Here is a 16,847-nt window from a genome sequence, read left to right as displayed (position 1 = left end):
CATATTAGATGCCACTGTCAACTCACTAAAAAGCTCCACAGACGTAAACTGCTTATCAGACATGATTCTTGACAATCTGTCTGCTACTTTATTCTCCACTCTAACCGTATAAAGAATCTCGAAGTCATATCCCAATAATTTGGTGAGTCAATTCTAGTAATCCATAGACACATCTCTCTGATCCAACATTATTTTTGGACTTTTTTGATTTGTATAAATGGTAAATCTGTGTCCCATCAGATAGTGTTTCCACTTCTCCACAGCCATAACAATATCCATCATCTCCCATTCATATACCAGTTTGATATGTTCTCTGTTTGCCATTCCTCGACTAAAATATGAAATAAGACATTGGTCTTGCGTTAAAAAAACTCCAAACATGTACCCCCCAGAGCATCTGATTCAACCACAAACTCTTTGGTGAAATTTGGCAAGTCCAATACAAAGAAAGTGATCATGTATTGTTTCAATTCTGGAAAAGCCATTTGTGTTGTATTACCCCATAAGACTTGATAAATAGTCTATAGTAATATGTGAGGCCCAAAAACACTTTTTCAATTTCACTATTTTTGGAACTGGCAAATTACTAATAACACTAGGTAATAACCCGCGCGGAATGTGATTATTAGTTTCGTTATTTTTTTAATAATGAGACATTAATCTGTTTAATCTGGATATCGGTTTGGTTTTAGGTTGTTTTTGGTTTTTAATCTCCTAAAATATACCTATCATTTTAAATCAATATTTATTTCGTTTGTTCGGTTAAAATGTTTGATGTTTTTTTTTTTCTGTGATAATCAAAAATTACTATTATTTGTTTGTTTTCATGTTATGAATGTTAGATAGTCGTGATGTCTAACCAATGGTTTCATATTATAGTTTCTAAATGGATAATAGTTAAAAAAAGAAAAAAAATTATTAAGACAAATCATTTTACGAATAATTTCGTCGATAGTGAAAGAAACATTAAGAAAAAGAATATTTTAACTTCAAAAAAAAACAGATATTTCAGTTGTCGTAAATACTTAGTTATAAGGTGTTCACGTCAATGTGCACATATATGTGTATGTAAAAGTATATAAAGATGGTTGATAAATATATAAAAATACTGTTAATTAATATTAAATGACATTTTTTCAAAATAATACATGAAAAATAAAATTCTTAAAATGAAATTATTTAAAAACAAAAAAATATTTTAAAATTTATATGAACTATAATATATAACTTATATATAATTCTTTAAAATATATGTATATATATGCATATAACAGATCAAATTGGAAATCCGTTCCTATAAATATTGATATTTGGGATTTTTTTTTTTACGGATATTGCATTTTAGTATTTGATTTGCTGCGTAGAGTAACAAATATCCGGATTTTTTGGTTCGAATCAAAACGGATAACAAATCGAATCAAAATTTATGAATAATTTTTCCAGCTCTATTCGTAAAAAGTAAAAATAACATAAAGAAGAACCATGCATATGAGTTTTATATTTAAAAAAGTAAAATAAATAGTGTGAACATATTTATGTAGAGTTTAGCTGAGAAGCTCTCTACATGTGACATGTGTCCATTTTAGTGTGAACACATTTATTACAATGCTTCTATACGTGACATGTGTCCAATTTAGTGTGAACGCATTTATTACAGTGCTTCTCCTTTAATATATAAAGTATTTTTCTTCTCGAAATCTGTTTCTACTCCTTCTGCAGAGATGATATACCCCAAATAATCAACCATTTGCTGACCCAATGAATATATCTTCCTGTTAGCGAACAGTTGAAGCTTGACCAGAAACTCCATAACCAGTCTTAAGTGAATAACATGTTCTTCAGTGAACCATTGCACATTATTATATAATATACCATGGAATTTACCATTTTTAAGCCATGGTATAGGTCATTTTTGAGCTTTATTATCCATTTCAAATATTTTTTACATCGCTTTCAGGTCTAAGTACATTTTGGAACACTTTGGAGATTATGGAGAAAACTAGAGGTTAAAGTGATGACAAGCCATAGTTGTCCAGAAAGTGGAGACATGACTTGATGTAAGCGTCAAATGATGCCACCTTGGTGTGGATCGATGTTGTTGAGAACTAGGAAAGCTGACCAACTTTATGAAATTTCACTTTTGCCCATAAGTCTCCTTATTTTCAAAGAAAGCCTTGGACGTGTTTAACCTATATTAGTTTATTTTCCGGTCATTGTTTAGGCTACTCTTCATTTTTGGATAGCAGATATTAGGATTGGAGATGGAGATCTGAACTCATTGAGAGAGAAGATTTTTAACTCTCTTGTTACACAATTCTATTTATGCAATTTATTCAGATATATATATATATATATATATATATATATATATATATATCACTACAAGAAAACAGCGGTATTCTGACGGACGTTCCGACGGAAAATGAATTCCTCGGAATATACCGAGGAGTTTCCGAGGAAATTCCGAGGAAAATTCATTCCGTCGGAATATTTCGACGGAATACCGAGGAAAATTGTATTCCTCGGAAAAAACCGATGAATTCCGAGGAAATATTATAGACGTTAGAGAGCCGTTGGGGGATTTTAAAAATTCCGAGGAAATTCCGACGAACTAGCCGTTTGCATCGGAATTCCGTCGGAATTTCCTCGGTCTGTCGGCAGGATTTCAACTATAAATACAAGTACCCCTCTTCCTCTTCATTCACTCCATATCTTCATCCTCCCTCTCACTCTCTTTACACACGAATTTGATTCATAAAAAACATGTCTTCTTCAAATTATTTTCGTTCTTGGATCGATCGACCTCATTTGGATCCGAACACGAGATTGCTTACGGAAGAATACCAACAAGGTATAACCGAATTCATGGGGTTAGTTCACCGACAACCGGAAGCAAAAACAGGTATGTTAAGATGTCCTTGCTCTAATTGTAAAAAAAAAAAAGTTATTAAACAGTGGGATGTTTGGACTCATCTATATTTGAGTGGGTTTACACGAAGTTACAAAATTTGGTATCATCATGGGAAAACTGATTATGATTATGGTAGTACTAGCGAACCTCAGCCAGCGGTTAGATTAGAAGATCCAATTAGAACGGATGTAGATTACGGTGTAGGTACTGAGCAGATGGTAAATGATCATTTTAGAGGGGAAGATTTACCCAATGCCGAAGCTAGGAGATTTTATGATATGTTGGATGCTGGAAAGCAACCATTGTACGAAGGTTGCAGAGATGGTCATTCAGCTTTATCATCTGCTACAAGATTGATGGGCATTAAGGCGGATTATAATTTGGCTGAAGACTGTGTGGATGCGATTGCTGATTATGTAAAAGGTATTCTACCCGAAGATAATGTAGCTCCTGGCTCATACTACGAGGTTCAGAAACTCGTAGCTGGTCTTGGTTTATCGTATCAGGTAATAGATGTATGCAGAGACAACTGCATGATTTATTGGAGGGCGGATGAACAGCGGGTTTCATGCAAATTTTGTGGGAAGCCTCGTTATAAAGATACGAGTGGAAGAGTTCCAGTACCATATAAAAGGATGTGGTATTTGCCTTTGACGGAAAGGTTGCAGAGGCTGTATCTGTCTGAACGCACAGCGCAACCAATGAGATGGCATGCGGAGCACTCAACAGATGGTGAGATCAGACATCCTTCAGATGCAAAAGCGTGGAAGTATTTCCAATCAAAGTATCCCGACTTTGCGTATGAGAGAAGAAATGTCTACCTTGGATTATGTACTGATGGTTTCAGCCCGTTTGGCAAGAGTGGAAGACAATATTCTATATGGCCAGTCATTCTTACACCATACAACCTACCCCCAAACTTGTGCTTGCGACGAGAGTTTTTGTTTCTCTCGATTTTCGTTCCCGGACCAGAGCATCCTAAGAGATCACTTGATGTGTTTCTTCAGCCACTAATATATGAGTTGCAACAACTATGGGCTCAAGGTGCTGAAACATACGATGTTTCGTATAAAGAAAACTTTCAAATGCGGGCAGTACTAATGTGGACAATAAGTGATTTTCCAGTATATGGTATGTTATCTGGATGGACAACGCATGGAAGGCTATCATGTCCATATTGTCAAGATAACACTGATGCTTTCCAACTAAAACAAGGAAGGAAAATGTGTTGGTTTGACTGTCACAGGAGATTTCTACCACCAGATCATCCATATCGTAGAAGTACGAATTTGTTTACGAAGAACAAGAGGGTGTTTGACAGTCCACCTCCGGAAATTCGTGGGAAAGATTTGAAGACACAACTTAGAGATTTTGGTGCAGAAAGGACGCCAGACGTCGGTGGACATGAGCATTTTCCGGTAGATGGTGTTGGAAACCTACATAACTGGCACAAAAAAAGTATTTTTTGGGATCTGCCATACTGGGAGGATCATCTACTAAGGCATAATTTAGATGTCATGCATATTGAGAAGAACTTTTTTGACAATCTCATGAACACGATCCTTAATGTTCAAGGTAAAACAAAGGATAATTTGAAGTCAAGACTGGATTTAGTCGATATATGTGCTCGTTCAGAACTTCATGTTGATGAGAGTGGTAGGGCTCCTTTTCCTATATGTTCCATTTGAAGAAGATGGTGAAAAATTTAAGTAGGGTGGAAGGGTCTATAGTCGCACAGATGATCAATGAAGAAACTTTAAACTTTGCCGAGTACTACTTTCCAGCAGAAGTTCAGACCAAAAACAGAAGACCTGCTCGGCATGATGATAGAGGCGAACGGGCAACATATCATTGGAAGGTTCCAGACATTTTCACAGACGTTGGACGACTTAGCGGAAAACCAAAGGACCGTCGACTTACTGATCAGGAGCGCAGTCATTTGCAAACATATTTACTCACCAACTGCGAAGATGTTCTTCAATATGAAAGTATTTTCATGGCAGAAAAGCGGTTCGAATATAGATACGCCACAGAGGACGAACTAGAAGAAATGAAGCAGAGAGAATTTGGTGGATGGATGTTTACTTATGTGAGTGATGGTTTGGCCAGAGGTGAAACATTTGACGATTGGATACGCGAGATGGTCGTTGGACCAAACTTTGTTGTGAAGTCATATCCGAGATTTTGTACTCGAGGATATGCATTCACAACTCAGAAGAGGAGACGTTCGAGTACGACTTACGATGCTGGTGTTTGTTCTGCATCAGGAGATGATGTATACTACGGACACATAAATGAGATTTTGGAAATCAAGTATTTGGGCATGGTTGGATTGCGCTGTACTGTTTTCTATTGTGATTGGCACGACAACACTCCAGATCGAGGTGTGAGAACAGATGCATTTGGTGTTACATCAGTAAATTCAAGACGAAAGCTGCAATATTATGATCCTTTCATTCTTGCTTCTCAGGCCGATCAGGTTTGTTATATCAAGTACCCCCGGGTAAGGAACAGAGATGATCCATGGGTTACTGTTACAAGACTCAACCCGAGAGGCCGAGTTCAGGGAAGTTCTGAGCTGGAAGACCCACTACAACCAAGCACATCCGACAACTTAAGTGCAGCAGAAGATTTAGGTGGAGTTGGCCTTGTAGTCGATTTAACCGACTTCGGAGAGGAAGCCGCCGTTCACGTAGAGGATGAACCAGTGATTGGAGAGTTTCACCAAGATCCAGATTCAGATTCATCTGGTGATGACGACTCGGAAACAGACTAGCGTCGACATTTTTTTTTTTTTTTTAAATATAAATACCGAGGAAATTCCGAGGACAGATAGGTTTTCCTCGGAATTTCCTCGGAATATATCTTCTCGATTTAGGGATTTGATTATAGATTCCTTTTCCTCGGAATTTCCTCGAAATTTTCCGAGGAAATTCCGACGAAGATAAGGATTTCCTCGGAATTCCCTCGGAAAATTCCGAGGAAATTCCGAGGAACTTGGGGTTTTAAACCGAAAACAACGTTTTACGGATTGAATAACACGTATATAACCTTCATTAAGTGTCTTAACCAGATTATGATGTTTGGAACTAGGAACTTTGGTGTTTTATCCAATAAAAAAACACTTTTACGATTGCATGAACGAAAACCACACAACATAAGAGAAACACTTATACACTTTAATAAACGGTAAAGGGAATACTTACAATTATTTTTGAAATTGTGTTATTTCATGGTTTATGATCATCTATACAAATAATCCTCAATGGTATGCATTATAATTGTATAAGAAATGAAATACGGCGAAAATAATCGATGTTTTAAAACCCCAAACCCTGGTTCCTCAGAATTTCCTCGGTAATTACCGAGGGTATTCCGAGGAATCCTGGTTCCTCGGAATAATTTCATTTAACCGGGTAAACCAAGCCGCCAAATATTTCGCGAAAATTGAATCAAAGAATTCCGAGGAAATTCCGACGGAAATATAAAATATTTCCGAGGAAATTCCGACGGATAGTTTCCGTCGGACGCCTCATAATATTAGGGCGAGCCCGATCTTCTTCCCCATTTCTCTCTTTCTCTCCGCGCCGCACAGTCTCTCCCTCTCGCGATTTCCGGCGACTCCACCGTTCTCTCTCGCGATTTCCGGCGAATCTCCCCTAATCCTCCCCCATAATCATGTAAGAACCCTATCCCACTCTCTTAGGGTAGATTTGTATGGTTTTTAAGTAGATTTGATGATTTTGGAATGAGATTTATAGATTTTTGTTAGGTTGAATGGTAGGATTGTGTAAAATCGAGTTTGATTATGTACTTCACTTGATTTGGATTTTTTTTTGGTTTTTATTGATTTTGTGGTTATAAAAATCGAATTTGTAATTATATATATATATTCAAAACGTTTTTGTATATAAGATCTATTTTTTGCATTTTAAAATCATTTATATATTTATTAATGATTTTTAAAATCTATAAAACTTTTTTGTGATTAAAAATCATATATATAATATTTAAAATCATTTTTTTGTGGTAATAAAACGTTTTATGTTCAACCGCTTTTTCTTCAAATATTTAAGTTTCAGAATTTTATTTTTTATGCATTTTTTCAAATTTCTAATGTTTGTTTAATTTATTTTTTTTTTCAAGGCGGAAGAAAATGAGGGCGACCCGGTTGATGATCTCGCCCTAATGAAAAGGGCGTATACCAACAAGAAGACCGGTCAGATTGATGATGGTCTTGTGAGGGACGTGGTCAACCTGGTCCAAACTCAGGTGTACGACGAAGTGTCTCAGCTTCAAACCGATGATGACGATTCGACGGCTTCGACCAACTTGTCCCGGGTTCGAATCAACGAAATCGTTGAATCGGTAAGTTTTTTTTTTTTAAAGTTCAATTTATTTATTTCTTGATTTTTATTTTATCATCAATTTATATTATCTAAATTTGGTTATTTATATTTCAGTCGGTTCCAAAGAAGAAGGGACGTTTGGTCGGTTTGGGTCGTCGCTCCCGGTCGGCTGCTCCTTCTTCTGCACCTCCGCCATATGTTGATCCATAAGTTCTTACGGCTCAGCTGAAGGACAAGGATGATCGGATATCTGCGTTGGAGACCCAGATGGCAGCTCAACAGGCGGGTTATGAGACCCAGAAGAGGCTGAACGAGCAGATGATGGAGATGATGAAGAGGATGTACCCGAACGAGGTGTTCCCGAACATTCAAGACCCGTAGTTTTTTTTTTTTTTTACCAAAAACTCGGAATGTTTTATTTAACTTTGAATATTATCTACTATGTTTTATTTTATGTTTTGTTCAATTTTAATTTTAAATTTTTGAATTTAAATTTAAAAAATTTTAATTTTTAAAAAAAAATAAATTTTTTTAAAAAATAATTTTTTTCGAAATTCCGAGGGAATGGAGTTCCTCGGAAAATTCCGAGGAACTTTCTTCCCTCGGAAAATTCCGAGGAACTTAACGTTCGTCGGAATTTTCCGAGGGAGTGTAGTCCCTCGGAATTTTCCGACGGATCGGCGTTCCTCGGAAAATTCCGAGGAACATATGTTCCTCGGAATTTTCCGATAAACATTCCGAGGAATATTTCGTCGAAACTTCCGAGGATTGGACCATCGGAATTCCCTCGGTATATTCCGAGGAACCTTCCGACGAACTTTGTGTCCTCGGAATTTCCTCGGAATTTTGTTTCCTCGGAATTCCGTCGGAAATTTCTGACGGAATTCCGAGAAAGTATGAATTTCCGAGGAGATATTTCCGAGGACTTTTTTCGTCGGTATGTCCTCGGAATAGCGTTATTCCGATGACATACCGACGATTTTTTCCCTCAGTATCCCGATGTTTTCTTGTAGTGTATATATATATATATATCTGAATAAATTGCATAAATAGAATTGTGTAACAAGAGAGTTAAAAATCTTCTCTCTAAATGAGTTCAGATCTATATATATATATATGATGTTCTTTATGAATATGTCTAAGTAATCCATTTTGATAGATTTAGGGTCCTTCAAGGGTCATCAAATAGATTGTTAAAGTGATAGAATTTCTAGGAAAATCAATTAGTTCTTCATCTGGCTGATCTAAACACTTAGTTTAGGATTGATAATCTTAGACCAAGATCTTAGGATAATTGAGACATGCGAGAGCATGGTCAATTACCTGAACGAAGCTTAGATGAACTAAACTATTATACACAGCGAGAGTTGATCTAAGTGTTTAGTGAGCATATCAAACTTGAGTTTAATGCTTGTCCGAAGTAATTGAATTCGCACCAAGATTTGAGATTCTAAGTTAAGACATTAGATAATCGTTGTAGCGAGAGTTGAATGGTTCTTATATGAGTTTGAGTTTGAGAACGGTTCTTTAATAATCCTTGATAATCCATTAGTTTGTATTTCTGATGTACATGCGAGTTTCCCTAAGTCTAGCACCCCTCATTCTGATCACTTACAACCGAACTATTTATTATTTTTGTTTATTGTATTATATCACTACTGTCTAGCTTAACTAGAAAACCAAAGTGGATTCGATCCCTACGATCTCTCATTTTAGAGTGTTGCTCAAGGATAATTTGAGCATATTAGTATATCATCAAAGAATACTAATACAAACTTAAGCAATAGACGTAGAAAAATCTCATTCAAAAGAGATTGAAACATTGATGGAGCATTGCATAATCCAAAATGCATCCATGTGAACTCATGCTGGACACTATGAGTTCTGAAACCCGTTTTTCTATATCAGATTTCTCTATCCTGATTTGGTGATATCTTGATCTTAAAGACAGTTTAGATAATACTTTTTCACCTTAATTCTAATTTTGTCCAACAACTGATCAATAACAGGATTAGGGAACTTGTCCGTAATTACTACTTATTCACACCCTATAATCCTAAAGAAATACCCAAGATGAGTCTTTCTTTTTTACAAATAGAACTGGACTCGCAAAGGGACTCCTACTATGGTGCATAACACCAGACTGTATGATCTGACCCACCATATTCCCCATTGCACCCATGTGGAAATGAGGATAACAATATGGATGCATACCAATGTTAGGAAATAGTCTACTAGTATGCTCATGTCCTCGTCTAGGAGGTAACTGAGTCGGTTATACAAAAACATGTACAAATTATTCCAAGATACAACTGATAGGAGACAATATAACATCAGTTCTTGAACTCATAACTTCAGCATTTGCAATTATCATTTTTTACAAGATAACATTTTTTACACTCGATTGACAAATATCATTTTAATGTCTTCTTCTCATGCCTATTCATAAAGGAAATTTGTGTCTTTCCCAATCAAGTTCACACCTTCCAAGTGTTCTTAACCACTGCACTCCCAAAATGACGCCCACACTTCCTGGTTTCAGTATCAAAAAATCAGTCACAATTACCGCAGATTGCAATATTAATGACATTTACTTACAAATCCCTGACTATGAAATGTAACCCCAATACCCACCAGTACCTTCATTGTTTATTATGTGTTGTGTTTGTGATGAGCTTTCTGAACCACTAATGGTGAAATAAAATTGTTGGTTGCCCATATTGTCTATCATTACCAACACCATGGTTCTCCCAATCAAATCCCACAGCTTGGTTGTCTCATCCCATAAAACTGTATAAGGATAGTTTAATCACTTCTGCTACCACATGATTAATATCTTCTAATAAATCATGAAACTCCTAGTCTTCAAACTCCATATCACCCTCGGTAAGAACCAGAAACGCTTTCAACTCTTTGTTCTTGCAAAGTTGAGTTTTGGACCACATTCATCACATTTATAATACCTGCCATTCTTCTTCTTAGTAGCGTACTCAGATTCTGCCAATTTAAGTTGACCATCACATGTTTTGTGTCCTTGAATTTGTATTTATGTCCCACAGTTTTCCTGATCTTTGTACATTGTCCAAATGTGGACCTACTCTTCTAATTGTTATGTTGGATATAAATATTGATAGACCCTAGATTTTACCATTTTTAGGCCATATATACCATGTTTAAGAGTATTTATTATGCATTCGAGAATGTTTTAGGTCATTTAAGATTCCCATAAGGCTCAAAAATGTGAATCCTGTTGGGGATGGATTGAACCCATCCACAAAGCCCATCGAACAAAAGGCCCAATCCGATAAGCCGAATAGTCATCGGCTCGGAAGCCGATATTCGGGGTTTCGACTTAGCTAAGGACTGCTTTTAGTCGAAACAGAGAGCGGACAGAGCGCGATCGACTTAGCGGCTCGGGGCGAGCATTTACCAGCCAGAACCGAAAGGCCGATAAGGCCCAATCGATTAAAAGAAGATTAGGTTAAGTCGATCACGAATAGACTATAAAAGGAGAGGAAAGCAAAGGAGAAAGGCATCGACACTTAGCTACACAAACTTAGCGGCGAGATTAGGGTTTATTGTCCGTACAATCATCTCTCTGCTATTTGTACTTTTTCGGTTTAAGCTCTCACGAGCTCCGGCTTGCCATTACTTTCTCCACATTTGTAACCATCGGGTCGGTCCGGTTTTCAAAACACTACAAATGACAGTTTGATGAGAGAAGAGATTGACTTCTCTTTACAAAACAACCATTAAAGAGTGAGACTATGAGACCTTCATAATTTAACTATGTTTAGTATTTCATCCGTTTCACAAAGATCTATATTTTAGAGAAAAAAAATTGTTTCAAAAAGATATATGTTTTATATTTTCAATACATAAATTAATTGAAAATTGTAAATTTCAAAAAAAACATAATAATGTTTATAAATATTTTATTGATCAAAAGTTGTGGGAAATAGTTGATAATGTAAAATATTGTATTGGAAACTAAAATTTGATATTTTTTTTAATAAGTGTGAAAAACCTAAAACATATATATATATATCTTTCTGAAACGGAGAGACTAATAAGCAGAGCAAAAACAAAAGTCTGTCTGTCATAATAGAAGAATGACCAGTGCCGGCGCATAAACATCGGTCTTCTCTGAAGCCGAGGTCCCACGGTCATCTTATGCTCTTCCTCCTCGCGTTCCAGATATCCGTGACTTAGGCCGATAAATATTCCCAACTCCTTTGTAATGGATTTGGGTCCAACAATGACGTAAAAAACTGTTTCTTCCGATGTGCCACTTTGATATTAAAACTGTACTAGGTTAAATATACCATATTCAAAACCGTTTAAATTCTGGTCTTTTTTTTTTTTTTAACATCATTCTGGTTTTTATTTAACACCCGTTTTCTAATATGACTATTTTTATAACCATCAATGGTTGGATGTGAGAACAGAATTACTTAACGTGTTAGTGTTACTACAAAGACATGAAAAAATATAAACTGATTTTAGTAATAATATATACTAACGAGAAACAGAGCGGTTTCTCTGTTATTACCTGGTGCAGTCCTACTAAACAAATGGTCCAAGTTTATCTATTAGATGGAATAGTACACAAACAATAAACAAAAACCAAGCCAAATAAAGAAGAAACAAGATCATTCTTCACAGCATTGACTGATGAGCCAACAACATCCTGGCGCCACTGTAAACCAACTCCGCATCATCTGTATCCAAAAGTGTAAACCGGCTCAGACCCAACACAACCCTAAATATATGGTGAGCTAAACCGAAACTTCAAAACATAATTCAGACAAGAATTGTTAGTCCATACCAGTAAGAAGATCGAGGTTGAACTCAGGAGGCACATTATCATCCGACTCAACCGCAGCTTTAGCAGAAGCAATGCCAACCGCTAAACTCTGGAACAGATCTAAACCATCGCTCAGCGACGCAACGGTACCGCCTACTAGGCAATCCCCTGCACCAGTAAGCTTCTTGACTTTGGCTGGGACGGTTGGGAAATGCATTGCAAAAAGACTCGAGCCGTGACTCAATCCCGGTTCAGAAAACCGGTTCGGTGAACATATAAGTTGTACCCTTCTGAAAATCTCTCCACTAAACTTTCTGTTTATGTTGAGAGCCTTATTGGGATTACCCTTTGAGCATAGGAGAGCTCCATTGGAGCCAAGTGTTACAATAACAACTTTAATACCAGTTTCAAGAAGAACCAAAATAGCTGGCTTCAACGCACAGAAAACATCTTGTGGTAAAAGCTTGTTGACTTCTGGTTCAAGGGTTTTGAACATGTTCCTTGCGCAGAGAGTGTTGGCCATTGCTATGAGCTCGTGTTGGTTTGGTGATACTACAGTTACCTATTCAGAAAACAAAACATAAATCCTTTTTTGATTTCACGTAAACATTGACGAGTGTGGAGACATAACACTCACATACTTGGCGATTGAGGCGATTCTCTGGGACTTTGTGACAGACACGGGCTCAAACCAGACAGGAACATTGAACTCTGCAGCCACTTCAAGAAAAAAAAATCATCGTTAGGAAGAGAGACAATCAAACGGAGGAAGTATTAAGAAGTACATTTGCAAGATGCTTCCAAAGCAAGAGCGCTAAGATTGGCATCAATCACAAGGACAGGAGCGGAGCTTATGTTTGGTTCAAACCGCTGGATCCACTCAGGTGTCAGAAACTTCTCCTGCCAGAGGAAACATTGTAAAACGAACGATAAAGTCATAACTGGCTGAGAATGAGAAGATACGTACAACAGCATCCACACGGGCAACGCCAGCAGCAACTTCTCCGTGAATGTCATATACAAGAGATACAATGGGAGTAGTGATGTCTTCACGTCTCAAGATTCCTGGATAGCTCAAAAGACTTTTCAACTAAATCACGCATCAATCGATTTGCTTATTTAATCTAACCTTCAGTAGAGAGCTTCCAGTCTTTCAACAATACACTGGCTGTGAAAAGAAGCCATATTAAGCTCTCAGAAGAAAGAGTTCAATGAAGAGAAGAGTGTTGAAACAGACCTGGGCCATCGATCCCCAAAGCACCAATCATGAAGGGTCTTATTCCAAGCTTGAAGATGCATTCAGCTACATTTCTGCCTACCCCACCAGGTGCAAACAACACCTTTTACAAAACATAAGAAGCATATATAAAACAACTATAGTCACGTCACACACATGAGGTTCGCAAGATCATTGACTTATGATTTGTTTTTCTTCCTTTAGATTCAATCTTATGATTGGATCAAGTATAGACGAGATTTGATTGCACACGAGAAATGAATCAAAAGAGAGAGAGAGAGAGAGTTATGAGAACCCAACCTGGCCTGGGACGGTGGTTCCGGAGATTGGTGCGGTTGAAGAAGGCTTTGCGTGAACATCCAGAATCAGAGCACCGACTACGACTGGCGAACCCACATCTTCTCCCCCTCCCATTTTCCTCAGATTCTCTCGCTAATTGTTACTTGTTAGTATTCAGTACTCAGTAGCCTCTTCAGACACACAGAATTGATCTCTTTTGTTCTCTTTTGTCTTTTTCTATTTGTCTCTCTTCTAAAAATGTTACGGGAAAAAAGACTTTAGATTAAACTATTAGAATAGCACCAAACCAAATTTTTTTTCCCAAAGTACCACTCAAAGCTCAAAGTCACAAAAATAGGTTTCATTAAAGAGGTAAATATACACTTATACCCCTTGGGTTAATTAATACAAACCATAGGATTTAGAGTTAAGAGCTGGGGTTTTGGAATTAGGGTTTAAAATTTTATAAAAAATAAATACTAAAATAAAAATAAAAATTTTAAAAACAGTTTCAAAAAGTATTTTTAAATTATAAAAAGAAAATTTGAAAAAAAAATAAAAAAAATTTCGAAAAAAAAAATTTCAAAAAAAAATTATAAAAATTTCGAATCTGAAAACACATAATCTGAAACTATAAAAAATAACTTTTTTTTTTATTTTTTTATTTTTTTATTTTTATTTTATTTTATTTATTTTTGTTTGTTTATTTAATTTTAAACCAATGGTATTAAGGATATTTTAACCTTTAATGAATGTCATTTTTGTGACTTTCTCCTTCTAGTGCTATTTTTGAGATATAAACTTCAAAAGATGCTATTATTGACAATTGCCCTTAGATTTAACCATTAAAAATAAGAAAGTTATTTAGATTGTTATTTTTGTAACATTGGATAATTATGCTATTACTATGAGAAATATTTGCTCTAAGAAGATTCATGCCTAACTGCATCACCTGGTCTTCTATGATATCCGTGCTCAATGGTACTCCTTGCATCATGTTGTAGATCTCTTGTATGTTGATTCTCCTTTAATTTGCGTAATTCTGTTTTTTTTTTGGAAATTGAAACTCAGATCTCTTAGTGTAAAAGTATTAATGAACTCTTTGCTCAAACAACAAGACCAAAGAAGCTTCCACACAAAAAAATTGTTATTTTTAAGAATTAATATTTTTTTTTTTTGTGAACAGAATGGTGGTTACACCTATTTGCGGGAACTCAAACAATGTAAATAGTTCATTCCATAAATTTAGATTGTTATTTAGAGAAAGTTATTTAGAAGTCGTTCAAAAAATGTTATTTAGATTTACTCAAAATTTTAAATGGTCACCGGTGTTTGGATTTAAAACGAGCTAAAGAGTTATTAACTACGGATAGAGATGTCAAATGGGCTGTCCATGTCCAATGGGCATGTCCAAATGGACAAAGCAGTTTATTGGACATTATTTTTTTTAAGTCCAAATTATACCAAGTCCAAATTGTCCATACCAAATTGGACCATTCCAAATGGGCCTTCCGCAGAGTCCAATTAAAGAACCAGTGTTAACATACAAAAATTCATATTTAATATATTATTATGTGTTGTAGAATTCAAAAGCATAGATACGATTTTGGCGGGAAATCTCGATTTACGGTTTTGGAGAAAAATCTCGATTTTACGGTTTTGGCCGGAAATCTCGATTTTATAGTTTCGGTGGGAAATCTTGATTTTACGGTTTTGGCGGAAAAACTTGATTTTACGGTTTTGATAGAAAACTAGATCTACGGTTTTGGCGGAAAATCTCGATTTTACGGTTTTGGCGGGAAAATCTCGATTTATGGATTTGGCGGGAAAACTCGATTTACGGTTTTGGCGAAAAAAACTTGAAAATTCGATTTTACGGTTTTGGTGGAAAACTAAATTTACAGTTTTGGCGGAAAATTTCGATATTACGGTTTTAGCGGAAAACAAGATTTTACGGGTTTAACGTGAAAATGTAATTTTACGGTTTTGGCGAGAAAACGTTATTTCACGGTTTTAGCGGGAAAATATGATTTTTACTCAAATACATTAACCCTAGATATTTTAAAATTTTGGGCCGCCATGTCCATTTGGTTTTGTCCATTTGGATATGGGTGTATTTGGGCCTCGCCCATTTGCACAAAACAAAATTATGGTCAAATATGGACATGTCCATATTGGTTTGGACATGGGCTATCCATGGACAGCATGCCCATTTGACATCCCTAACTACGGAGGATCATGAATTATTAAATAAGCTCTATCTTGGAAGGGTTCCTACTCAAGATAGGATATTCTGGAACCATACTCCTCCTAATGGACAATACTCGGTTTCATCAGGATATTGGTTTCATCGACAAACTCCGGAAGAACTTTGGAAAACACCACCAATGCCTCCAGGGAAGGTGCTCAAAGACAAAATATGAAAGCTTCCAATTATGCCAAAATTAAAACACTTTCTGTGGAGAATAGTCTCTAAAGCAATTGCCACATCGACCAGACTCCATTTTCGTGGTATGAATGTTGATCCCTTATGCCAACGATGTGGTTTAGCTGATGAAACAGTAAACATTTTTTTTTACCAGTGCCCGATATCAATAACAATTTGTCATCGAACAATTTTACCATTTCCTTTTTTTTCTCATCCGAATTCAGATCTTGAACTAAATATTCAACGACTCCTTGAAATTCAACATTATAATTCACTTAAAGCTGTTATTGATAGACAGAAGAATCATGGTATGCATTTCCGTGTACTAACTAAAGCTTTACGTCTATCTGGTGGAGATATCTTTCAAAAACTTTTACCATTTGGGATCCTTTGGAACATCTAGACTTTTCGCAATAAATTATTTTTTCGACGAAAGAATACACTTGCGGCTTCTTTGGTTACTTTGGCAAGCGCAGAAACACAAAAATGGTTATCAAATACTTCATTTACACCGAACGTCTCTTGAACCATTCCAGATCTACGAAAACAATTGGAAGCAAAACATTGAACTCGATCCCCCTTGGCTTGTGTTAAATGTAATTTTGATGCAGCTTTTAATATGCAAACACAAGAAAGAAAGGCGGGATGGATTATATGTGATGATCAAGGTAATGCAAAATATTGGGGAGCAGCGGTCTTGTCACTTTCTTCCACAAGCTTGGAGGCAGAAGGAAAAGCTCTTCTTTGTGTAACTCAATTGTGTTGGAGTTTAGGATATAAATATGTTATTTTTGATAGTGTTCCTCAGTCCTTGGTTTATATACTTCAGGATCTTC

At 36.2% G+C, this 16,847-nt stretch overlaps 1 protein-coding gene across 1 annotated transcript; it reads right to left on the bottom strand.

The window, feature by feature from the left end:
• Nucleotides 1-11,742: 11,742 nt before the first annotated feature.
• Nucleotides 11,743-13,846, bottom strand: LOC111213125. The gene is made up of 8 exons (XM_022714790.2): nucleotides 13,605-13,846; nucleotides 13,305-13,407; nucleotides 13,197-13,235; nucleotides 13,035-13,132; nucleotides 12,853-12,967; nucleotides 12,705-12,787; nucleotides 12,089-12,629; nucleotides 11,743-11,981 (listed from the first exon to the last, which is right to left on the bottom strand). Exons 1-8 carry the CDS (start codon nucleotides 13,716-13,718, stop codon nucleotides 11,920-11,922), a joined length of 1,155 nt encoding a protein of 384 aa, XP_022570511.2. The 5' UTR covers nucleotides 13,719-13,846; the 3' UTR covers nucleotides 11,743-11,919.
• Nucleotides 13,847-16,847: the final 3,001 nt, after the last annotated feature.

This window comes from Brassica napus, chromosome A5, assembly GCF_020379485.1.
Source record: "Brassica napus cultivar Da-Ae chromosome A5, Da-Ae, whole genome shotgun sequence".
Lineage (NCBI taxonomy): Eukaryota > Viridiplantae > Streptophyta > Magnoliopsida > Brassicales > Brassicaceae > Brassica > Brassica napus.
Note: the sequence above shows the minus strand (reverse complement) of the source record. Positions and strands in the feature narration are given on the sequence as shown.

Excerpts from the sequence above, each read along its gene's own strand:
- LOC111213125 (XM_022714790.2), bottom strand. The coding sequence starts at position 13,718 with ATGGGAGGGGGAGAAGATGTGGGTTCGCCAGTCGTAGTCGGTGCTCTG. Across the intron at positions 12,968-13,034 it reads TTGCCCGTGTGGATGCTGTT|GAGAAGTTTCTGACACCTGA; the intron begins GTACGTATCTTC and ends TTCCTCTGGCAG. Across the intron at positions 12,630-12,704 it reads TCGCCTCAATCGCCAAGTAT|GTAACTGTAGTATCACCAAA; the intron begins GTGAGTGTTATG and ends TTTTCTGAATAG.